General features: G+C 40.9%; 3 protein-coding genes across 6 annotated transcripts in view; 2 read left to right on the top strand and 1 right to left on the bottom strand.

Moving 5' to 3' along the window:
- Positions 1–26095, top strand: part of Mcm9 (minichromosome maintenance 9 homologous recombination repair factor) — a 102919-nt gene that overhangs the window by 9678 nt on the left and 67146 nt on the right. For 3 of the 4 annotated variants that reach the window (XR_005497729.2, XR_005497732.2, NM_001416381.1), the window contains exons 4-7: positions 550–631; positions 4865–5065; positions 7902–8027; positions 9468–9587. Coding sequence is in view for 2 of the 4 variants with exons in the window: in NM_001416381.1 (NP_001403310.1) it covers positions 550–631; positions 4865–5065; positions 7902–8027; positions 9468–9587 (529 nt within the window). In the remaining 2 variants the exon portion in view is untranslated. Of the gene's footprint in view, positions 1–549; positions 632–4864; positions 5066–7901; positions 8028–9467; positions 9588–23993; positions 24951–26095 lie in introns of those variants that run through there. The other variant, XM_008773009.4, reaches the window with a different exon arrangement.
- Positions 11088–25934, bottom strand: Asf1a (anti-silencing function 1A histone chaperone). Its single transcript, NM_001106389.1, has 4 exons — positions 25760–25934; positions 20394–20509; positions 16526–16702; positions 11088–13312 (listed from the first exon to the last, which is right to left on the bottom strand). Exons 1-4 carry the CDS (start codon positions 25866–25868, stop codon positions 13100–13102), a joined length of 615 nt encoding a protein of 204 aa, NP_001099859.1. The 5' UTR covers positions 25869–25934; the 3' UTR covers positions 11088–13099.
- On the top strand, positions 25179–25718 carry Mcm9l (minichromosome maintenance 9 homologous recombination repair factor like). Its single transcript, XM_039099284.2, has one exon. It carries the CDS (start codon positions 25179–25181, stop codon positions 25716–25718), a length of 540 nt encoding a protein of 179 aa, XP_038955212.1.

The following is a 26095-nucleotide window of genomic DNA, read 5'->3' as shown; positions in this document are numbered from 1 at the left end:
ATTATGGTTGCAGATAGTCCCCATATTGGGCTTTGTTCTACCTTAGGGTACTTTTGTGTATGTGCATGTGCATGCGCATGGGTCTTCGTGTCCATGGGTCACCGAGGCCAGAGGGTGGCAGGTGATATGGAGCTGGAGTAACAGGTGGTAGTGACACTGTCATCTGGAAACACAGGAAGAGCTTGCAACCACTACGACATCTTTCTAGTGCCTAGGGTTAGTGAGTTCTCCCCCAACCCCTGAGACAGGGTCTCAGTACCCAGCCCCAGCTGTCCTGGGAGTACGTAGACCAGACTGGCCTTGAACTCACAGAGATGCCTTGGCCCCTGTCTTCCCTGTGCGGGGGTTTAAGAAGCACACCACCACCTCCAGCTAGTGTTAGTGGATTCTGAAACTGATATCAGTCATAATTTTTAGTAAAAATTCCTTGAGCCTTACCATAATCAAACTGTATTATAACAGCAGAGAAGTGGAAGCAGTTTTAAGTGCTGTCATGTTTTGGGATCTTTAGGATCTGAGAAGCACGCTCATGTTCTTCTTGTTTGCTAGGTGCAAAGGCTGTCTGTGGGAAGTATCCCACGGTCTATGAAGGTCATTCTGGAAGACGACCTAGTAGACAGCTGCAAGTCTGGTAAGCAATTTCCTTTTAGTTTCTGAGATGACAGTTCTGCGTTCTCTGGTTAGTTTTGAACTCTGGTGCCTGTGTGGTCCTCAGCCCCTCCCCCTCCCACATCTACCTCCACCCTAGTAGTTGGGACTAGAGGTGGGTGCTCCTAGATGTAGCCAACAAGAGTAGACTTTTGGTAGTTTGTGCAGGAGGATCCGAACCATCATGTACTTTTATCTCCCACAACGTTACTTACAGGGACCGAGGGCATTAAGTGGTCACCCTGGGAAGAGCTAGGCTTAGAGAGAGGAAGGAGGAAGAGCCGAGCTGGGGCTGAGCGGTATCATGCTGCTCATATGCTCCTTTCTGACAAGGAACTAGACTCACCCTAAAGAACTAAGCAGCGAGACTGGAGCCGAGATCAGATCGCTGACTTCTGCTCCAGGGCTCTCAGTGTGGCATGCTTAACAGTGTCCTTTGGAAACAGTTCTGGTGGATTTGGCAGTCACAGGACTCGGGATGTGACTGAGTGTGATTGAAAATCTTACTGATACCTAAGCAAAAGGAGTAAATGTTCCTCTCTGCTATGTGCTGATGACACCACAGGGGAGTGACACAGATTTTGAAAAAGAATATTCTTCAGTAGAGAACAGTGTTTCCATGTAGTGCATTGAACTTGAGTTGTGTCTACACTGAAATCTTAAGCCATATTTCTTTCACATGTCCTTCATAATAAAGGGCAGGTGAAAGCATGCTAACAACTGTTTGCCTCATTACCTATAGCTTTAAACCTAAGAGCAAAGGACAGAAAGGTGGAACCCTTGCCCTTCAGGGATTCGCTCTCCTCAGGGCAGTGAAGTGAATTGCTGTGCTGCCTGCGGTTGTGTTAAAGACCAAAGGGATGGCTCTGACGGGGGTGTCTGCAGGACTACAGATGCTGGGGAGGGACAGGAACATAAAGAGATTAAGAGATTGCAGTGTTCAAGTAGAACTGTAGCTTCACAAATAGTTTGCACATTAACTATAGGAAAATACAAAACTTGTAAGTGAATGTTCTATTTCTGTGAACTTGACAGTTACAATGATCACGTAAATCTGCCATTCAAAAATACTTGCACACATGAAACTGATGTGTTTATGTATTTAAGTACTTTTTAAAGTTCTACAAAGGCAAGACAATTTTAATATAATAGGTAACACTAAGTTGAGTTTCCATTAATTTTATGTGTATGTGTGTGTGTGTATGTATACGTGTGTATATATATGTATATATAATAATATATATGTCTAATTTTCATTGTAGTATCATGACTAAGTCAGATAATTTGTCCAAGAACAGTGGCAATAAGATTTACATTCAGTCCTAATGAGGTTGTTATTCTTGACCACTCTTACTTTGTTTTCTATATAATCACTGTTTATAGAAATTTATTTTTACTAGTGGGTACCTGATTGAAAGTTAAGGTCCTCATTTAATGAATGTGGAAAGAACCTCAGTATAATCCATTAGAGTGAAGATAATAAGGGGATGTTTCAAATAAGTGTGTACTGAAACTTATTCCAGTTCTTTTTATCTAAAACTTTTAAGAGGGAATACAATAAAATGCCGTTATTCGAGATTGACCTTGAAAGGTGATGAAGCCTTTTGGAAACACACATGTAAAACACAGTTGCTGTGGTTGTCTATGTTTGGCATGAAGTTGCATTTAGCTAGAAATGTGCCTGCTAGTGTGTGTGCTGGCACCCCCATTTTTATGTGGTAGTCCCTACTGAGTCCTTCTCCAAGAAACCAAACACTGGAGCTTACACAGTAGAGAGTGGAAGGCATTTTGTAGCACAAAAACATATAACCGGCAGGCTTGGGCATGCAGAATTGCCTGCTGCAAGATGGTATTTCTTGTATAAAATAAAAAATATCAAGTTTGAACTTGAGATATATTTAAAATGACTGAAATTTAGGGAAATGAAATTTATGACATTTTTGTTTTGTTTTTGGTCCCCTGTTTTATAGTCCTAAAGTACTGGGTGTTACAAATTCTTAAATACTCGTTAGGTGGCATGCTGTATTGACTGTGGTATGGTATGATCACAGACATCAGGGATTGGTAAATGTGCCTAGAAGCTGCCTAAGGTCTCTTAGAGAGCACAGAAGTATGATCATTTGCCTGTGAAGAATAGGTTTTCCTCGAGTAGGAAGAAATAACTAAGGAGCAAGTTGGTTGTTATTGGTAGATAAGAATAAGGCAAACATTTTTAAGGCAGTGATCTTTAACCCTTTTAATGTTGTAACCCCCTAAAGTAATATTAAAATAAACCATCTTTCAAAGACCGAATACATAAGAACAATATTGCAAACTGTTTGCCAAGACAGTACAGAAATCATGTAAAAATCTTATTTCAATTCAAAAGTATGATTTGGAGACCTGCTTCCCTGGTCTGATCACGTCACATGTTGCTGCCCTTAAGCAAGATGGTTGGTGAAGCCACATCCCAAAGTCAGGATGATGACCAGTCACGTGCGCAGTGAACAATTTAACATGAGCGGGCTGGTCGTTCACTATCACTGTTGCAATCACAGTTGGCAGCTGATTCTGGAACCAGGGCCACACAAGGACAGGAGGGAGGTGAGGGGGGTGGGGCTACACCGTGCCTGGAGCCCTGTGCTCAGTAGGAAGGGGATGTTTCCAAAAAACTGAAGATAGAGATTCAGACCAGTTTGAATAAAGCTTTGTTTAGGTCCTGTGGCACCCGTCTTCCCAGCATTTGCTGAAGATGCCGACACTGGAACTGGCGTCCCAGTTGACTCTGTGATCTAATGGTTCATGGGGCGAGAGGTGTAGTAAGATGTCTCTGTAGCAAAGGCCCTCCCCCTCAAACAAAGACCTGGTCTTTGATTGGGTAGAGCTAACACTGGCACATCCACAAATCAGCAGAGAGCTCGGAGTGTCCTGGATCCTAACATGCTATCTAGGGATGGATACTCCCTAGAGTCCAAAGAAATTATATATCTGGCAGAAAGATGGGAAGAGAAAAGGACTCCATGTGGCCAGGAAATACCTAGGCCATTGGGCTGGGGACCCAACTCTTCTCGCATCAGCACCATCTGACAAGTTATTTTTCCAACTCAAGTTTTTATATTAAAGGGTGGTTGGTTTTTTGTTTTGTTTTGTTTTTTAAACATTTATTTATTTCATGTATGTGAGTACACTGTCACTGTCTTCAGACACACCAGAAGAGGGCATCAGATCCATTACAGACGGTTGTGAGCCACTGTGTGGTTTCTGGGAATGGAACTCAGGACCTCTGGAAGAGCAGTCAGTGCTCTTAACCACTGAGTCATCTCTCTAGTCCCTAACGGCAGGTCTATTGGGAAGCTGCTCTGCAGCAAGTTCACTGGCCCCAAGGATTGAGGGGATGGGGTGTACAGAAAGGGTGGATGCGGGGTTGGGGATTTAGCTCAGTGGTAGAGCGCTTGCCTAGGAAGCACAAGGCCCTGGGTTCGGTCCCCAGCTCCGAAAAAAAGAACCAAAAAAAAAAAAAAAAAAAAAAAAGAAAGGGTGGATGCATAGAGAGGAGGAGGAGAAAAGAGACCAAAATGTCTGGATCATATAGAAAGAGCCTCTGGAGATAGTTCAGTGTTGAGGGCTGGGTATGTCAGGTAGGGGCTGAGGGATGCTAGGTCTGCTTTGATATGTAAAATGTGCACCTCAGTCCCTTGTCCTGGGGTCTGAAACCGAACAGTTATTTTATGCTTTAAAATAGAATCAATATCCAAACAACATCAATTATTGGTCATTCCTTCATTGAAAAGAGGAGATTGAGTAAAATATTAATAAAGTAAAAAGGAACACATTAAGAAAGTAAAGTACATGCCAGACAGCACTAGCCTGTCTGCTTTCCTGATTTCCAGGCTAATGTGGCTTCACTTAGAGAAAATGAACATATGTCCAACGTCACAGTGATAAGTTATCTAGTGCACTATTCCCAGCAAAAGGTACTAATTGTGTGATTATTATGTAGCATACTTTTTAAAAAATGCTGACTTACATATTCAGAAACAATTTATTGTTTTAGGGACTGAGAATGTGGGGTGTGTCTTAGCCTAAAATTGGTCATTGCTTTCTGAATGAACAGATATACTTGGAAACAAAAAGTGTGTTGGTAGCTTATTTCTAATTTCTGGTCCTTTGTCAAGTGCTTCAATGCCAACCCATTGTGCATGATATCCCTGCTGGACTCACTTGGTGCTTTCCTTAGGAGATGACCTCACCATCTATGGGGTTGTAATGCAACGGTGGAAACCCTTTCAGCGAGATATGCGCTGTGAAGTGGAGATTGTCTTGAAAGCCAACTATGTCCAAGTGAATAATGAACAGTCCTCAGGGATGGTCATGGATGAGGATGCTCGAAAAGAATTTGAAGACTTCTGGGAACACTATAAGAGTGACCCCTTTGCAGGTTTGTGATTAAGGGCAAGGCGCATAAACCACTACATTCAGCTCAGTAGTTAAATGGGATATAACTTGCAAACAGACAGCTTATGTGACGAGTAAGACAGCTGTGGCTTTCCTGACTGGGTTTTGTTTACTCAGTATCTTCAATGGCAGTATTTCATTTGTGTGTGTGTGTGTGTGTGTGAAAGCCAGAGGTCAATCTTGTGTTATTTTTCAAGAGCCATCACCTGTTTGCTTTCTCCCACTTTCAAGCTGTCTGACTTTGACAGAAGGCTAGACTCTGCTCAGTGAGGCCCTGTGATCACTTGTCTCTGTCTCCCTGCATTGGGCTCACAAGATGTGTGACCATGCCCAGCTTCTCATCCCGTTAGGTGCTGGGGACTAGACACAGGTCAGTCCTCGTGCTTCTCTGCATCCAGTACCTGGTTTCCTAGCATATCTCCAAATAAAGACCATGTTAGCTGAAGACTTCCGATCAGGGAAAGACTGAGGGAGTGAAGAGAAAGCATTTGTCGTCGTAGCCTAACGTTGTGAGCTTTTGATGTATTATATAAAATAACACACCACAGCCTTGGGTTTAGAATTTTTTATTGAAAAAAAAAACAAAAAACAAATTTATAAAACATGAATTAAATCTTGTTTCCATTCTTCTTTGGAGGTTTCTCAAGAAAAATAAACTCTATCTCCATTCTAATGTATATCATTTTATTCTCAAGTCACAAGCCAAACTAGACACTTATTTTACAAAGGAAGGCTTCCATTTGTCTATATATGGACAGTTTGCTTTTCTTTTGTGGGATTTTTTTAAATCTTCCACATATAATATATACGTAGCTTTCTTTGATCTTCATTGTATGTAATCAGTATAAGAAGGAGCCCAAAGTTCTCTAAGCCGTGACTTTATGTAGTCAGTGTAGTTTTTGACTGTACTGTTGTTAAGTTCATGACCTGAGAAGTGCTTCTCTGGGTGTTCATTTCTTGTCTGGTCCAGTGCCACAGGTCATCTGCCTTCATTACGCTGCACTCTCCCCTGGATACTCCCAAGTTCCTGTGCTGATGACTGAAGAGCTGTCTTGTAATTTAGGAATTTGTGGCTACACAACTCATTTGTCAGATAAAGAATGAGTTAAGTATAATAACCTTGTAAGTTAGGAAGACACCATGAAAATCAGGAAATATTTCTTAGTATGAATGGACTCCCCCTCCTATGGTCCTAGATTCTGGTCTATTTGACCATTTTGAAATTGCATGTGCATCTTGCTGGAGTGGAGAAGAGAAGCTGTATCCAAAGCAGCGCAACACAGGGTTTGACTTGTCCCTGAAACTGGGGACTGATGGGACCCAAGCATAGTACTTGGGTCTGCTGGATCATTTGAACTCATACTGTGCGGATTCGATTATCTTATACCGGAAAGGTTTTCTGTAATGTTTAAAGAGGAAACTTGGCCACAGACACTGAAACAACATGGTCTGAAACTGATTTCATCATGTTACGTTACAAAGCCATGGAAAAAGGAGACAGTTAAGGAGAAAAGTAAAGGCTCTTCTCAGATAAGCACTGGGCCATGTCTAGGCTAGACACTGACCCTGTGCCCTTCCCACTGGAGTGCGGCTTCTGCCAGCATGTGATGGTTCTGGCTCAGCTTCCCTCTCTTAAACTTGGTTCTTAGGTCCATTCTGTCTTTATGTGTAACCCTTGGATTTTAGTCAGAATCTCAAGTCTCCTTGGCTTAGAGCCCTGACGGGTTTTCTCTAGACTCTGTCTAGGAATGGAGACCTCGAGTAGTAGTGCACTCCCTCTAGTGTCCACATCACCCTCTGGTTTCCTTTTACTCAAGGGTGCTCTCTTTGCTATTCCTGCTGTTCCAGGGCTCATCGCCATCGAGTACGTGCTACTGAGTCAATGCTGAGCCATTACAGGAAGAGGGAGTAAGCTCAGTGGTTGGTTCTATTCCTCACACTAAAAGGTTGCCTCATTACAGTCTTTGTACATGAGTTATCAAGCACGGACAGGCTCAGGGAAAACTCATTGGAATCTTGTCTACTGATCAGACCAGTGACTGGATGAAATGGTTTTATTTATGAATACACTAAAATGATTCCCAGATTTGTTGCTTTTATTTAAAGCACACACACAGTTGGACTTCAAGACCTTCACCTGGAGTTCTATTCTGCAATGATCTTAATATACTAATACCACAGTAACTTATTCCAAATAAAACAGTTGCTCAAACAATCAAGAACAATGCCAACTCAACTTGCAAGGCGAATGAACTTCTTTCAGAAGCTCCTCAAGCCCCAGCTTTCCTCTGTAAAAGATCCTAGTTATTATAGGGCCTCATTTTCCTCCGCCTAAGTAGTAGGGTGATTTTAGTAACGTTACCAGAGAACATGACTGCATTATGTAAAGGGATAGTGCTTGGTAGCCACAAGCTGAAAGAGAAAAGGAAGCTCCTTTTTTTATTCAGTGTGACAAATTTATAGAAACTTGAGTAGGTAGTACTCAGGAAAGAAACCACTTTTCTTTTCATGGTATTAAATTTAAAACCTAAACAAGTCAGTGCGGTATGGTGGCATAGACCAGTAGTCCCCACCCTTGGGAGACTGGAGCAAGATGACATATTTGAAACCACCTTTGGCTACTTTGCAGAACCATCTAAAAAACCAAATAGAAAAAGAAAAAGCAGAATCTAAGCTAGGCTCTTGATTCCCTCTTCTTATTTGACTTGGCCTTTATCATTTTAGATTGGCAGTGTGTTACATGAAAATGGCTACAGGATAGGGAGATTTCAGGTAGAAGTTCTGGAAAATGATAACTTCTGATCTTTCTCACTTCCAAGGGAGGAATGAAATATTGGCCAGCTTGTGTCCTCAAGTGTTTGGGATGTATCTAGTGAAGCTTGCTGTGGCCATGGTCCTGGCTGGTGGAATTCAAAGAACTGATGCTGCAGGAACAAGGGTTAGAGGTCAGTACCTACTGATACATGTAGAGGGCAAGGGAGGCCCTTTCTTTCTTCAACAAAAGTTGCTTGTTGGGGGTTGAGTTATAATAACACACACTTGAAAATGCCTAAATAAAACCCATTACTTAGTATACTTCAGGAAATTAATTTTAAAAGCTGTCTCTAGAGCTATTTTCTAATGTAGTTTCTAAATGGATTTTTCAGTTTTAGTCTATATCCAGATTTACCAGAGATAAGTTCTTCCGTGGTTATGTACTGTAAAGGTGCCACAATGAGCTCCCTTGGAGGGAGGGGATGAGAGTGTGTGTCTTAATGTCTCCAAGCTGGTTTCCATCTGTGACTGTCAAGTGCTACTCAGAGCCCTGTGCCTGCTGATTCTCCCGCTGGTAGACAGCAGATACGCCATCTGCCAGGATTGCTGCTGTAGGTCATACTTGAAGCAAAGACTGCTCCAAGTGTGCAACATGTCTGGGTGGCAGCAGACTCCAGTGCAGCGAGCGAGCGAGCGAGAGAGAGAGAGAGAGACCGAGACAGAGACCGAGAGAGAGACCGAGACAGAGACCGAGAGAGAGACCGAGACAGAGAGTGAGACAGAGAGAGACCGAGAGAGAGGCAGAGAGAGACAGAGAGAGAGAGAGACCGAGAGAGAAAGCAAGAGAGAGAGCTGTTAACCAGTTACCCCACAGACTAAAATGATACTCTAAGCCAGGCTATTAGTCCAACACTAAGACCACATAGGACAGAAGCATTTTATAAACTGTATTGTGATCATCTGCTATATGCAAGGCACTTGGCTAAATGTTGATCTTAAATAATGGTTTATTAATGTACTCAGGAAATACTTATTACTAAAGAAATTTTTTGTCCAGTGAAAATATCTGTCATAGGACGAGCATGTGTCCATTTCTATTAAGTGTGAAATGAGTCATTTTAAGGTAGATATCCCACTAAGCTAATGAAACGTACATAAATGAAAATGTTTTTATTCAGTTAATATAATCAAAATGGTTTGATATGTATAAACCACTTATAAAACCCCCAAAATTTAGAAGTACTTTAAAAATAGAATAAAACCTTATATGACTTGTATGGATAGCTTTAATCACTGTAGCTTAGATTTAAAAATAGATACACCAGAAAGTTTTTGTAAGTCAAGGATTTTTAAAATGTTACGCATGGGTCTAAGCATCTGGAAATAGCATATACTCTATTAAAAGGTTTTAAATTTTAAATATCCACTCAGTAATCAAAATTGCTATATTTGTGACAGATAACTTTTCTAAAGAGTCTCTATTTAACTCCTTCCTTGAAGAACCTTGCATAAAATATATCAAAAAATAACACATAAAATGTATTGGCCATTTCATATGGGATACTTTATTAGTTGTATGTTATTCATAGGTCCTTTTAAAATTTTTGAACTTTTACATTTACTTTTCCTAGGCGAATCTCACCTTTTATTGGTTGGGGATCCTGGCACAGGGAAATCGCAATTCCTTAAATATGCAGCAAAGATTACACCGAGGTCTGTTTTGACCACAGGAATTGGATCTACTAGTGCAGGTACTGTATGACAATTTTTACATAATTTAAAATTAATATAGAAATGAACACAATTATTTCCTTATGAAATGTAGCCTTCATAGGATACATTTCAAGTAAGTTTAGGTTTTTCAAAGTTACTGCCAAAAATGGAAGGAAATGTAACATCCTTTTTGTACAATTAAAAAGATATTTCAAAAAGGTTTATGTCCTCGGTATGGAACTTAGTTTTATATAGGAAAATGTAAAGATGTCGTTTTATAAAGATCTACCAAACAAACATCAAAACAGGGAGATTTCATTTACAAAGTAGGTAGACAGCATATAGTTTAAGGCATTTTCATGGACAACAGTGACTCCTAATGATACCTCTTAGGGACATTTGTGCATTTAGAAAGCATATTTTCACGTATGTACTAAGAAATTTTCTTCATACATTTTAATAATTCTACAGCAAGTACATTTAAAAGCTCTTACACACAAGACTGTCCTGGTTATAAAGTGATATGAAATTTAGGGAAAATTGTTTTTTTAAAATGTGTCTTGATGTTTTCTACTTTTAGTTTTATTTCTCCTGTTCTACAATAGGAGTTTGGTTTCCCATAGTTTACCAGTGTTATTACATGTTAAGATAACCTTGCTTCTGTAGTCTCCTCTCCAAGTTCTTATCTAATATACTCTGAAACCCATCACAAAAGAAAAATATCCCAGCAGTCCTATCTGGGGACTGTAAATGCTGTATTAATAAGTGTTGGTCAGATGGGCTCTGTGAGTTGACAACACCAAAAGAGAAGGCCAATAAAGAGCCACCCCTATATACTTTGAAATCCTTGTGGCTGAGTGACATTGTATGATTCCATGAAATGACTGCCAACCAATCATGTGGAATGCCAAGCACTAGCCTATGCCATCTAACAGGCCACTATTAATAAAGAAGTTCTCAAGTGTTAGTGATAATATAAATAGAAAGTGAATTAGCACTCTCCTCCCTCATTTCATATGTCAAGATCATAATCCAAAGGTGAGAAAAAAGGTTGGTAAAGGTTTTGTAATTGTAGGAACTTAATTGCTACTTTTTACCCACTCAAAGATGTCAGTGGGCTTTGGCACTCCTGTAATCCATCAAGAGTCAGGCTGCACACAGTAGGGGCAGCGAAGGGCTACTTTCTTGAAAAACCTAATATAAATGTATACTTGCATTGCATGGTCATATGGCATTTTATACTATGGACTGCGATAGGAAACATGTCATAGTCTTAAAATTTTGCATTACCCTTAATTTACTTAGTTTGTGTGAGCATATATGGAAGTTAGGTGACAACCTGTGGGAGAATGTTTCTATCATGTGAATCCTGGGTACTGAACTGAAGTAGCCAGGCTTGGCAGCAAGCACCTTACCGACTGGGCCACGTTGACAGCCCCCATGGACTGAACAGAAATGAAGGGTCAGAAAGGGTTGTGAATGAGCAAATGCATGTGTGCCTCCTCAGACTTCTGAAATGTTTCAACTCCATACCATCATAACCTACTCCCCTAGCTCTTCAGCGGTGTGGACTGTGTGTGTGCATATGTGTGTGTTGTATGTGTACGTATTCACCAGACATTTATTTATACTGATAGAAACAAGGAAGTGGTGCAGGGTGTGGAGTCGAATGCCTTTAATCCCAGCTCTCAGGAGGCAGAAGCAGGTGGATGTCTGTGAGCTGAAGGCTACACTGGTCTAAGGAAAGTTCAGGACAGCCAGGGCTATGTTGAGAGACCATATCTCAAAAGAAGTGGGGTGGAGCGGAGTCTATAAGCCTTTTAACTGTAATTCAGACATAATGTCTTTTTAAATGAGGCTAATCAGGAGGAAAATCCCTGCATGCTAGTTTCTTAGTTCTTAATGTGTAAATGTTTCTATTCTTCTTTCACTTTTAAATTTAAATGCTATTGCATTTAAATAATAAAAGGCAGTATTTTATTTCTCCGACTTTTGTGACTATGGGCCATATATTTAAAGTTTGGTATAAAGACCTAAGCATGTCATCACAAAGTGGTTCTATAATCTAAGACTGCACTGAGTTGCTTTACTTGGTGATTTAATTATCTTTATTTCTGACAAACTTATTCTTACTGTACTGATCACTGAACTGTCTTAAACATTTTCTCCTAATTGTAGTTAGACAAAATGAGATTTTTTTTTCAAATCATTTTAGTAGCCAGAAATATTTATTTTTAAAATCTATGAACTGGGTAATATGGAGTCTTAAATTTCAAAGTTTAACATTTAACAAGACTTTGTTTCACAAATTTATCTTTTAAAAAAAGCAAGAAATATATTACAACTTATAGAGTCTGTATTTAAATAAATACCCCTTCCTTTTCCTCAAAATGCTTTTGAAAGTGCAGTATAAAAGCTTAGATGTGAAGGCACTGCATAACTTGAACCTATGGCTATCCTGGGCATCATCACTGATAACAACTGAGAATATTGTACTGTCAATTTAATGGATCAAAACTTTGAGGATTTACTTCTCATTAAAGAAAATAAGCTTTTGGCCCATTTATTTGGTGAATTCCTTTCTAAAACTATTCTTCTGAGAAAAAAAAAAGTGGTTAAGCTGTTATGTTAACTACAGATAATGCCCTGATCTTACACATTATGAGAACCAAAGGATATGGGGTAGTGTGGCTGCAAAAGGTAAGACATACTCTCTAGAGTCGCTAGCCAGGATGAAGCTGACTAGACCTTCCTAAATCACCCTTCAATAGTAATGGTGCCAGCAACGCACGTTCAGCATTCCTGTAAGCAGAAAGAGTGAGCAGATCTGAGCCATCATAATGGAGTCTTACACTTCAGAGACCTTATGTTTGCTCTTATGTGTTGGACTCTCTAGACAGTGATGGCTTAGGATCATAGTTTCTCAGTTTTAGATGTAGGAAAGCATACACGATAGTCAGAAGGACTTCAAAGGCAGCCGCATTTGTTATATAAAAACTAGAAGTCCAGTTTAATGTGAACTGTAGTAAGATGCACTGGGATGGCCTAGAAAAACCCTGGTGGCATGTGATTGATTTCAAATCCCATTTTAAATCTATCTTTTTTACTACAGAATGGAAATTTTCTTGTCAAATTATAAGGATACTATCTTCACAGGAAAAATCATTTTAGTTGAAGTAAACTTTGTCCTTTTAAAAGCTGATAAATCTTATTGTCCAAGAGGCTAAAACACCTTTACAACCCAGTCTAAGAATTGATAACTTTTCTTTTTATAAGTGCTTTAATTACATATAAAAGAGAAGAAAATAATATATATGCTTTAATCAGATTAGTTTCATGAACAAATAAAATAACACATTAGAGAAAAAAAGTCCTTAAAAATAGTTGTATTTATATTCCACAATTTGCTCAAATACTGGTTTTCTTATAAACTTTCTACAGGATGTTTTTAAACAAATTCTTCACATTTCACGTTGACTATGTACTTACGGAACTTCAGGGAGATAGTTCTGTTTTAATAGCTTAATCTGTACTAATGGCATGGCACGTGTCACATGCAGTCCATGTGGGATTCTAACATGACACTGAGTGAGTTTTCTGACGTCGCCCATCCCTTTGATGCTGAAGGCAGTGCATCTGTGGAAAGAAGGGACTGCAGATTGGGGTCACTGCTCTCTGCGTCTTCCAGTTTCTCTGTGTTATCTTCCCAGTTAATGTGGAACCTTGTGACTCTGGGATTAGAAGCCAAAATATTCCTTTGAAGCTAGAAAGAGAAACATTTAAATGGTGAGTACTAAGAAAGTTAGATTACCATGTGCAAGCTGGGTGTTTCTTTTCATCTTTTTGGAGGACTAAATTCATATCCAAAGGGATCAGCAATGAAGCACTTAAGCATAATAAGCAATGACCATAATAGCAGACAGCAAAAGAACTATCAGCCTTTGCAAACCAGGTAAAAGGGAAGTAAGGGGAGGAAATAATCAAACTCAGGGCTGAAAACAACCAAGTAGAAACAAAGAGAACTATACCAAAACAAACAAATAACAAAACCAGGAGCTGATTCTTTATGAAAATCAACAAGATAGATAAACCCTTAGCCAGAGTAACAGAGGGCACAGAGAGATAGTATCCAAATTAACAAAATCAGAAATGAAAAGGGAATCATAAAAACAGAAACTAAGGAAATTCAAAAAATGATCAGATCCTACTACAAAAACCTATACTCAACAAAACTAACTGGAAAATCTGGATGAAATAGACAATTTTCTAGATAGATACCAGGTACCAAAGTTAAATCAGGATCAAGTAAACCATCTAAACAGTCCTATAACTCCTAAAGAAGTAGAAGCAGTCATTAAAAGTTTCTCAACCAAAAAAAGCCCAGGACTAGATGGAGGTAGTGCAGAATTCTATCAGACCTTCAGAAGATCCAATACTAATACTCTTCAAACTATTCCACAAAATAGAAACAGAAGGAACACTACCCAATTCATTCTTTGAAGCCACAATTACACTTATACCTAAACCACACAAAAACCCAACAAGGAAAGAGGACTTCTGTATTGGCTGGTCTTGTGTGTCAACTTGACACAAGCCGGAGTTATCATAGAGAAAAGAGCCTCAGTTGTGGAAATGCCTTCATGAGACCCAGCTGTAAGGCATTTTCTCAACTAGTGATCAATGTGGGAGGACCCAGCCCATTGTGGGTGGTGCCGTCCCTGGGCTGGGTGGTCTCAGGTTCTATAGGAAAGCAAGCTGAGCAAGCCGGGGGAAGCAAGCCAGTAAGTAACATCCCTCCATGGCCTCTGCATCAGCTCCTGCTTCCTGACCTGCTTGAGTTCCAGTCCTGACTCCCTTTGGTGATGGACAGCAATGTGGAAGTGTAAGCTGAATAAACCCTTTCCTCCCCAACTTGCTTCTTGGTCATGTTTGTGCAGGAATAGAAACCCCGACTAAGACACCTTCAGACCAATTTCCCTCATGAATATTGATTCAAAAATACTCAATAAAATTCTCGAAAACCAAATCCAAGAACATATCAAAACAATCATTCACCATGATCAAGTAGGCTTCATTTTAGGGATGTAAGGATGGCTCAATATATGGAAATCCATCAGCGTGTAATCCACTATATAAACAAATGCAAAACCACATGATCATCTCATACTGAGAAAGCATTTGTCAAAATTCAACATCCCTTCATGATAAACGTCTTGGAATTCAAGGCGTAAACATAGTAAAAGCAAACCAGTACAGCAAACTAGTAGCCAACATCAAACTAAATGGAGAGAAACTTGAAGCAATCCCACCTATTCAATATAGTACTTGAAGTCCTAGCCAGAGCAATTAGGACAACAAAAAGAGGTCAAAGGGATACAAATTGAAAAGGAAGAAGTCAAATTATCACTATTTGCAGATGATATGAGAGTATACTTCAGTGACCCCAAAAATTCCCACAATTGATAAACAACTTCAGCAAAGTGGCTGGATAGAGAATTAACTCAAACAAATCAATAGCCTTCCTCTACTCAAAGGATAAACAGGCTGAGAAAGAAATTAGAGGGGCTGGGGATTTAGCTCAGTGGTAGGGCGCTTACCTAGGAAGCGCAAGGCCCTGGGTTCGGTCCCCAGCTCCGAAAAAAAGAACCAAAAAAAAAAAAAAAAAAAAAAAAAAAAAAAAAGAAATTAGAGAAATGACACCCCTCACAATACCCACAAATAATATAAAATACCTTGGTGTGAATCTCACCAAGCAAGTGAAAGATCTGTATGGCAAGAACTTCAAGCCTCTGAAGAAAGAAATCACCTAAAGAAGCACCTAAAGAAATGTTCAACATCCTTAGTCATCAGGGAAATGCAAATCAAACTCCTCTCACACCAGTCAGAAGGGCTCAGATCAAAAACTCGGGTGACAGCAGATGCTGACAAAGATGCCATTGCAGACTGGGACAACCCCTCTGGAAATCAGTCTGGCAGTTCCTCAGAAAATTGGACATAGTATTACCTAAGGACCCAGCTATACCACCCCTGGGCATAGACCCAAAAGATGCTCTACTGTGTTCACAGCAGCCTTGTTTTATAATAGCCAGAAGCTAGAAGGAACCCAGATACAGAAAATGTGGTACATTTACACAATGGAGTACTACTCAGCTATTAAAAACAATGACTTCATGAAATTTTTAGGCAAATGGATGGAACTAGAAAATATGATCCTGAGTGAAGTAACCCAGTCACAAAAGAACACACATGGTAAGCACTCACTGGTAAGTGGATATGAGCCCAAAAGCTCAGAATACCCAAGAAACAATTCATAGATCACATAAAGCTCAAGAAGAAGGAAGATCAAAATGTGGATGCTTCAGTCCTTCTTAAACGGGAAAACAAAATACTCATGGGAGGAAATACAGGAACAAAGAGTGCAGCAGGGACTGAAGAAAAGATCATCCAGAGACTGCCACAACCCGGGGATGCATCCCAGATACAGCCACCAAATAAGAAGTGCTTGCTGACAGGAGCCAGATATGAATGTCTCCTGAGAGGCTGTTAGAGCCTTACTGATACAGAAGAGGATGCTTGCAGATAACCATTGTACTGATCAGGGAGACCCCAATGGAGCAGTTAGAGAAAGGACTGAAGGAGCTGAAGGGCTTTGCAGCCCCATAGGAAAAACAACAATATCAAGGAACTAGACCCCACCAGAGCTCCCAGGGACTGAACCGCCAACCAATGAGTACACAGGGGGGGGGGGGACCCATGACCCCAGGCGCATATTTAGCAGAGGATGGCACTGTCTAGCATCAATAGGAGGAAAAGCCCTAAGTCTTGTGAAGGCTGGATCCCCCAATGTAGGGGAATGCCAGGGCCAACATTGAGGTGGGAGGGGGTAGGAGCATCCTCATAGAAGAAGGGGGTGGGGGGATAACATTTGAAATGTAAATACATAAAATATCCCAGAAAAAGAAGAAAAGAAACTTACCTTAGAAAAGTCTGGTTTTACTGGTGGGTTTTCCCTTAATTCTGTTTCAGTATATTCATTATTTACATAGTAGCCAACTCTAATAAATTCTTGACCTCGGTAGGTGCAGGTAATCAGTACAACTGTTACCCCCACTGCGTCTGCGTCTGGGATGAGCCCCGCGTTTGGCGCATCAGCCTAGAGTAATTCAGAAAGAAACACAAAGGCCGTGAACGGCAGGACTAGCGGGTGAGCAACAGCTACCCTAGCACTGCTTGAGACCGTCAGTGCGATGTCTTTTCGATTTATTCTTGGCCTTTAGAGACCTTAGTTGGCCTTAGAGTCACTCTCTTCTGCCTCCTGAGTGCTAGAGATACAGGTGGACACCACCACACCCACCTAGCCAATGTTCTTTGGTGGGATTCACTTATACCTAGAAAATAAGGGTAAGTTTCTCTGTGGTAGTACTGTGTGCACTCAGTACTTGCAGGCATAATTATAGCTAAAGAAAAATAATTTCTGGTCTTTACTGTATGGTGATTAATTATATAATATTCATTATAAAATTCATTATTTATAACCACATCAATCATTGTAGTGATCCTAACCTTTTACAGTCCTATTTTTCAGTCCCAAATTACTATGTACCAACTTGAGTTTCGTAGAGTCCATTCTAGTAAGTGTTTGTTCTATCAGTTCCCTCCTCTATCTATCCAAGACCCTCAGGTTCTTCAGTAGTAAACCATGTAAAACTGACAGCAGACAGAGGTCACGGTGTGGTTCAGTTCAAGCCCAGCACCACTAACTAAGAAGTATACACACAAACAGTGAGTACAAAGGGCAATGGATCTGAAAAACTATAGCAAAGTTTGAGAAAATGAAAATTATATTGTGTTTGAGCCACAAACACTGTGGAAATTAAATGCAGTCAAAGACTATTTAGGTAGAGGACACCAAAGATCATGTTTTGAATCATAATGAACCTAAAGGAATTAAGAAAGTGAAACAACAAAACTAGAAGACATTAAAAATGCCAGGAAAGGCTAGGGTTGTGTCCACAGTCCTCATTAGCAAGACTTCTGAGACAGACAGACAGACAGACAGTGATGTGTGAGCGATCCAAGTACAACCTAAAGCACCATTCTGCATAGTAAACAAAGGAAACACTAGCATCATATCCTGTGCATATGAACACTTGAGTAATGCTTTTAGCTTGGAAATTTTTAAGACTATGTTTACTGTATATGTAACACAGAGCTGACCTAGAAGCCATACAAATCCAGAGACTAAAACTTTCAGTCACCTTCAGTTTCTCTCTTCGCTTCCCTTGTCACTCTCATCGTCTCATTTCTAAAGGCTGGGCATTCCTTCATCTGTTACGCAGAATGCTCCCAACTCCCATTTCTTACTCATCTCCTCAGTTCCTGTCTGCTGTTCACATTGCTGCCACTTACACACGCAGCTATCCACTCCTGTACCCCTGGCAGGCTTTAAACCTTAGACACATTAGTTCTTTAGGGTCTTTACAGCTTTATAATGTGCGTGTGTGCGCGCGCGTGCGTGTGTGTGCGTGTGTAAAACTTAAGTTCTCTAAGATGAGCTGGAAATCTTTCATTCCTCTGTGCCACAAACAGCCCCTTGGCTTTAAATTCTTTCCCCCAATGTTCACCCAAATTTATCTCTTGACATCTTTATTAAACCTACTTTCCAAAGTCCTTTTTGATTCACAAGGTAGCAGCTTCCTTTTTTATGTGCTTGTTATTTGACACAAATTTCCTATATATGTCTTAATCTAAATGCAGCTATAAGAATTTATTATTTTAGAATTTTCTCATTACTCAGTCCCTGTCCTGATGGGGCGTATGGTCCCTGTGGACAGACACTAAGGGTGGGGATATAGACACTCCTGTAGCATATACAGTCTGTCCTACAAACCTTACTCAACCTCGCAGTGTTACTTTCAGGGATTCTCAGATACCTAGAAATGGGTGAAGATGGTACAGTTCCTACCACCCAGCAAATTAGTAGTAATTGCACTAATGTTTAAAAATGTTGTTTGCCAAAGGATTTAACTTGAGCAATTTTGGGTCAAGAAATGTGTATACCTTTCAGGTCATTGAGAATGGAAAAGTGACAGGGATCCCTTTTGTTGACCCAGTCCAATACTGGGCAGATGTCTGGACATCTCCTTGCTAGTCTTAGACCCATTCCTCAGACAGTCATGTTTAACTCTACTAAGCAAAATGGCAAAACAGAAAAATAGGACAGAACTAAAACTGCCTTAGTTTAATTTTGGTAATAACTGTCAGATTTTGAAAACTGCATAGGCTAACACATGACCTAAATCACAGTGCTCTCTGTTCTTGTGGCAACATTTACACTGTAGCAACAAAAAGCTACATATTTCTATGAGATTTTCCTCACAGCACTACAAGCCAAAAGCTTAGAGGTCTCTTACCTTAAATAAACACAAGACTCCCAACGGCTCACTTTAAAACCAAATACAAGTTTTTACAGCAATACAAAGTGTGTGTGTGTGTCTACAAATTAAGCTGACCTTCTTTTACTACACCATGAATCAGTACAGTGTGTAGTCCCCAGGCTTGTGGGTCCAAGGAAATTATGCCTCTTTATATAATGGGAATAAAAAAAGTTTTAATTATAGATAGAGCTAGTTATGTCAGTAATTTGCTAATTGCCTTATTCCTCATAATTTTATGTGTAAGTCATTAGTAGGGTTACGTATCGTAGTGAGCAGAGGCACCAGGCCTGCCTAAGACTGCAGGGCTTCCTTAGGCAGCTGTGTTGTGTTGCTATGGCTCTCACAAGGCTATGCACACTCACAACTCAGTTTCATGACACTTTTAATTAAAGTATCACAGCCTTTAAATTACTGATGCTGAGCCTTTCTTAGCCATTTATTTATATACAATAAGTTATTTGGGGTTTCCTAATAGAAAACATTCAGGCCAGATTCAGTTCTGTATTTAAGAGGCGGCATCTCTAACACTTAAGCAACTCCTTGCCCATTACTAAGGGAATTGTTTCTTTTTTTTTTTTTTTTTTTTTTTTTTCGGAGCTGGGGACCGAACTCAGGGCCTTGCGCATGCTAGGCAAGCGCTCTACCACTGAGCTAAATCCCCAACCCCCGGAATTATTTCAAAGAGAGGATTCATTGAAATTGTCCTCTCTGTGAAGGGAGAAACAGAGGCCAGGTGCAGGAAGAAGTAGACTTTTCTCTTGGATTATGCCTGCAGTAAGATTTGGTTAGGCAGAAATACTTCGAACAAAAATTAAAAGCTAGCTTATTACTCCTTGCAGTATTACAAATATCTCCCTCTAAGAAGCATGGATAATTGAAAACATGACTAGTTTTATGTAGCAACTTAATAAAGCAGGAGAAATAACACTCTTTCACAAAAGATACTGTCTAAAGCTTGGGCAAAGTCCTGAACACTGTCCGAGGCATCTGAGAACAGGATTTACACTAAGAGTGTTTCTCCTCACAAGCTCTAACGGGGGATGGATTTGTCCCAGTGCTCCTCTATCAAACCTAGACTAAAGCTTTAGTGAAGTGTTAGACTGTCATTCCAATGGCTCAAGTCATACGTCTCTATCTGCTAACACATTTCTTCGCCTTGCAGTTGCTGACTCTACCAAAATAAGGTTGTTCTATCCCACCCGCAGATGCATGCATGGTGCTGACCAGAGCACCATTTGAATGTGTTTGGGGATACTTTCATCCTGAAAGACAGTCCCACAGGACAAACTCAACCTTGTACACACAGCATACTTGTAGTCTGTCTAGTTCCCAAAAGTAATCTCAATGACACCCCTGAATATACTCCAATATGAATCCTCTGTATTCATATATGGAAATCAGTCTTACCTGAAACACAAACATATGCCTGCCTGCAGGAACAGGACCCACTAACACAGAGTCTAAAACTTGATCGTATTCTTCACTTTCAGCAGAGCCCACGTAGATAATTTTCCACTCCAAGTCTAGGGTAAAATAACCAAAACCATTATTTCATGGCAGCAATTATATATTCCCATGATAAAGTCCCTTCTGTTGACCACTGAAGGGCTAAATGGTTTTTTGACCAAGGAGATAAGGAAATGTTACTTAGGTATTTCTCTCTCACCATAATTCATATTTCATTCCATTAACTTCTCCAAATTAATTCTCTTTCATAAAGCACTGGTCCCTGGAGGGTGTTCCTCACAAGTAAAACGTGAAAAAAGTTGGGGAAACCCTAAACGTTTGCCACAGGTACTCATAAAGCAAAATGGCACAGTAAGCTCTGGAGACCTCCTTTAGTAAAGAACAAGGGGAATCCCATTGTCCAAGCTCATGTACTCTGCAATTCCCCCAGCCTCTTTTTGTGCTCCATTTTTAACTTCACTGCTGTAGAAAAGCCGCCTTATGAAACAGAAATCATCACAAAATCTAAAATGGAAAAATCATTAGCAAACCTTCCTTGTGGTTCAGAAGTTTCAGCTCATCTCCTGACATGAATTCGTCAATCTGTTACCTCATCACTCTTACTAGCTAACAGAATAACTGTGTTACTAACTTGTACTTACATTGTATTACCAACTATGCCAATCAGATACCAACCAGACAGTGGGGCTGCTTACTCCTGATACTCTTTTCTACCATACATTCTTAAAACCACAAAACTCTTCATAGAGCAGAGTATTTATATAGCATACAGGCAGAGACACGATACACTCAAGCAAACCTAACCTAAGATTTGCCTTGTAATTTAACCTAGATTTCATTAAGCACCCTTGTAGAAAATTCTCTATAAGAATTGAGAGGATTAAAACCATTGCTCTTTGAAGGAATCTGAGAATCTGCTCTTTAAACCTAGGAGGAAGGTGACAATCTCCTGTAATGTGGTCTGTGCTTGGCTTCATTACAGAGAGACTATACTAAGCACTCCCAAGGGGTTGAATCTCTGGTTCACTCTGGAAGGCATCAACAAATCCATTCTTGTGTGTGCCCATGTGGGTATCTCCTAAATTTGGAAGAGTATTGGGAACTTCTTTGAATCATACTATACTTGCAAACTGAAACTTTTTCAATTGCAACTTCCTTGTTATTTGTAATGTTTTAAAAGCCAGCAGTTACTATTAGGTCCTGGCTGGGCCACAGACTAAGGCTGTTTGTATTTTCAGCTTTCAGTACATTTCCAGATTCAGGGTTCTGCATTTGGCGTCTTATCACAGCACTTACTTGTTGGATCTAGGAAGAGACAATAATATTTTCTGACCAGAAAGAACAGTAGAACAGCCACAAATGTAAAAAACCAATTTGATGTGTTCAAGGATTAGCCAAGAGGCTGGGATTTTTGGAACAGAGAAGTTACCAAATCCTGAGTTTATGATAGAGAGCAACACAGCCACATCATACAAGGCCTAATGCCCACCATTAAGGATTTTGGCCTAACACTTCTAGCACCATTTTGCTGTGCTGGGCATCAAACCCAGAACTTTCACACGTTCTAGGCACCCACTTTATCACTGAGCTACAGCCCCAGCCCTGCAGCTGCAGTTTTTCAACCTTGCTAATACTGTGACCCTGTAATAACAGTTTGTCAAGGTTTGGTGACTATCCGACCATAAAATTATTTTGTTGCTTCTTCATAACTGCAATTTTGCTACTGTTATGTAGCAAGTGAATTGTAATATAAACATCGGTGTTTTCCAGTAGTCTTCTGGGAGTTATGCTCACAAGTCAGAACCACTGCCCTGAAGGTTTTAAACAAAGTGACAGAACCCTCCTTTTATCTTAAAGGATCATTTTACTTGCTGTGTTTTGTGTAAGCTGTGGGGGGACAGGGGAACAAGAGATTGGTTCAGTGGTTCACTACAGAAACAGTACAGTGCATGGGTGAGTTGTGGTGGCCATGGGACTGGTGTAAAGCATTCACATCCCAGATAAAGTTTGAAAATGGAAGCAACAGTAGCCACTTGGGGGCGGGGGGGGGGGGGTGTCAGTGTAAAGAAGAAAATCAGGAGTTAAGTTTTATACATGTCTAAGATGCCTATTAGTTGTTTAAGTATAAACACACAAAAATCAAATTTTTAAGAATTGAAATTTGGCAATAATGCATAATAACAAGGACAAGGATGGGATTCCTAGGAGTAAAATGAGTCTTAGTCAACACCAGTGTTGACAGGTCAGGAAGAGAATGAATCAGTAGTTTAGAAAGCCAGGCCCAATGAAGGAAGTAATTAATGCAAAGCCAGGTGGATATCCTGCTAAGGAGAAGGGCATATGAGAGCTACTGACTGACCTGAGGTAAACGCTTCATCATACAGATAGAATTACTCAAGCACATATATACTCTCTGTCCATGTGCATGCGTGCTCACACTAATACAAGCAAAGCTGAAAGGTGGAGAAGCTAAGTGATCTAAAATTCACAAGCTTACAAATCAGAACCATAATTAAAGCTGGGTTGCTGCTACTCAAAAGCTTGGGCTTTTAAGCCTTGGCCTTCCAGCTTTCAAGTAATGAGTTTAAAAAAGATAGGAGAGAGTGGGTAAAGACAGGTAACGGAGAGTGAGGTAATCTAACCTTAAGAAGAACAAACTGAGGCTCAGGAACAGGCACACATTGGGTCTGAATGTGATGGAATGCTTATTTATCAAGCAGTTTCACTACTAGAGTTATGAGCTGAAAATTATTTATTTATTTTGAAAATTAGCTTTTCCATTTAACCGTGGTAATCCCAGGCAGAAAGTATCTCCACGTGTGGCCGGAGGGATGCTACCGAGGAAACTGTCAGTTAACTAATTATTGGGAAACTCTGTGGCCTAGTAGAAAATACACAGCCTTTGCAATCAAAGCAGGCCTGATCTTTCAAAGGATAAAGCCACAGGCTCAATTTTGATGCACTGCCAGTATTAAACCCTAGAAATTGCAGGAAGGCCAATTAAACTTGTATAGGCTTGGTGATCAAGTATAATAAAGCCCCTACTTAAAATCACTTTTAAAAAATGTTAAGTATGGTGTGTGTGTGTGTAGGCACTATGTGGAGGTCAGAGGACAACTGGTTGGAGTCAGTTCTCTCCATGACGCAGGGGATTGCCAGGTAGTTGGTATGGGTAGTAGCTTTACTGGGCGAGCCATCTCACTAGCCTTTAAGTCCCACTTTTTAATGTGCTCTACTCCTAGACATAAGTCCTATAAAAGAAATAACTGTATTTAGCGCGAACACAACTTACGTCTTCTTCTGAAGCAAAACTACAAGGCAGCTTTTAAAAGCAAAGTTAAAATATTTCAAGACTACTGACAAATAATAAATGGTGGCTAATTGGTACACTGGAGGTAGACACAAATCGTAAACTCAAAATTCCCTATAGAGTATTTCGTACTTGGATCAGTAACTTTAAAAGTCACAGTACAACAAAAGTATGGACCCTAGAAAAGAGCTTCTGCAAGATAAATCAACTCCCATTTTCTTACTCCACAGAGCCTCTAGATGGAGTATACAGGAATGGCAGCTTTTTCAAGGATTCCTTTGCAGCTTTGGAATGACTCAGCTTAAAATACCTTAAAATAATGGTGCCCTGGTTTGAAGTGTGCTAGAGGAAGGCATATTCTTGACTTGAGTAATACCACTGTTGTGAAAGGATCCCAGTCTAAAATGGAACCTTGTTTGGTTTCTGCGGATGGCTGGTTTCGAACTATCCAGTGTGGTGACTGTAACAATATCCTAGACCTTTCTTGTACAACGTGGACCTAAAATGGAGGCCACCATTAGTGAAACACCTGTGGTGTAAAGAACTTCTGATGCTTGGAACACTGCACTGAGTAGAGGATGGACTCAGCCATGATCCTACTCTGTTTATTTGCTCATTTGTATGTAAATTGGCAGTTCAAAAAAGGAAAAGGAAAATCAGTGTTGGAAATGGGTCTGATGTGGAAATGCTATTACATTTCAAATGGAGAAATGAGCAAAACACCCTTACACTCCATTAATCATCACAGTCCATTTAGAGACTATTATATCTTAATCTTTAGTCAGTCTTCAGGATATGTCCCACTCACTAGATGTATGTGCATTATACTTTATATACTTATTAAAAACAGGGTACATTTTAAGTGATGGTGATGGTTAGCCAAAGGAGTTGAGGGAAAGGGCTGTGACTTCCTTTTTACAATTTTTAAAGGTTTGTTGTAATGGCTTTTATAATTAAAGTTAACATCCTACGTGAAGAGATTATAGCTTTTAAATTAAAAGAGAAATTCTTTTCGTCGTAATTCGGATAATAATCTTAAAGGCGTTTTGTCGAAATACTTCCAAGTCCCAAGATGTCCTCCCAGTTAACTAAAATTTAACGCCAATGAAGTTAAACTTTTTGTCTCAAATGTTGAAAATGAAGCACTGATTTTAATAAAATCTAAGAAAAGGAATAAGAAGCTCACATTTTAGCTTTCTAAATTCTGTATTACCTCACTATTTCGCATTTTGTAAACCGTAAAATGTACTTCAGAAAGGACTGCCTTCTATTTTCCTATTTCTCTATCTGCCTGGACGTGGAGTTATTTTAATTGCATCTTCTTCACACGTTCTGGAGAGTCTTTCAGACTTTCTAGAAGCCAGAGATGAAGTGCCTGGAATTGGTTAAGCGCCCTGCTTTTGCTCTCGGGTGGGATGGAACTTCCTAACCCTTCACCGTTTCTCTCCGAGAGGTCTCCGTTCCCCGGGAGAGGCGTCCGCGCCGGTCCGGAGGCGGCGCGCAGCATCCCGGGCGCCCGCGGAGAGCACGGCGGCCCCCGGGAGCCAGGCGCCGAGGGGCCGAGCCCAGCGCCCGCCTTCCGCGCTGGTTGGTGGAGGAAGCCGGAGAGCGGCGCGAGGACAGCCTCGGCGGGGCTCGGGCGGGAAGGCGCGGGCCCGTTCGCCCCTGGCGGCCCGGAGCAGGCGTCGTGCCGCCGGGTAAGATGGCTCCGCTCCCCGCCGGGCCGCGGGGCCCTGGGGCCGCTGAGGCCGCACGACCCCCGCCAGTGCCGCGCGAGCCGGGTCCGCCAAGCGCCGCCCGCTGCAGACAAAGCTGACAACATGGCTCCCTCCGCCCGGCAAGTTGCTCGCAAGTTGCGGCGCGGCCGGCGTCCCTCAACTTCAAGTTTCCCTCGCATGGCCGCCCTCCCGCCGGCCGCGGCCCACCCCGCGCGAGGCCGGGCTGGGAAACTTTAACGTCCGCCACCGCAACTGACAGCCTGGCGCCACTCGCTCACCTTCAGACAGGTCCTCGATGCACTCGAAGGTGATCTCGAACTGGAACGGGTTGTAGAAAGGCGACGGGTTATCCAGCACCACTACATTGTTCACCTGAACCTTTGCCATATTTTGAAGAAAACACAAACAATGGGGCCGGGGCTGGCGGCACCACAGAGTCCCGCGCGCGGCCGCTCCGAGAGCGCAGACCCCCGCCCCGGCGCGGCGCGGCCCGACGTCGTGCAGCTGCGACTTGAGAAACTTTTTTTTCCTTTTTATTTACACGGCAGCACTCCACAGTGTTTTGCAGCTTTCCTATTTCACTAAACTACAGCCCATTCTGCTCTGATAACTAG

This window comes from Rattus norvegicus, chromosome 20, assembly GCF_036323735.1.
Source record: "Rattus norvegicus strain BN/NHsdMcwi chromosome 20, GRCr8, whole genome shotgun sequence".
Taxonomy (NCBI): domain Eukaryota; kingdom Metazoa; phylum Chordata; class Mammalia; order Rodentia; family Muridae; genus Rattus; species Rattus norvegicus.
Note: the sequence above shows the minus strand (reverse complement) of the source record. Positions and strands in the feature narration are given on the sequence as shown.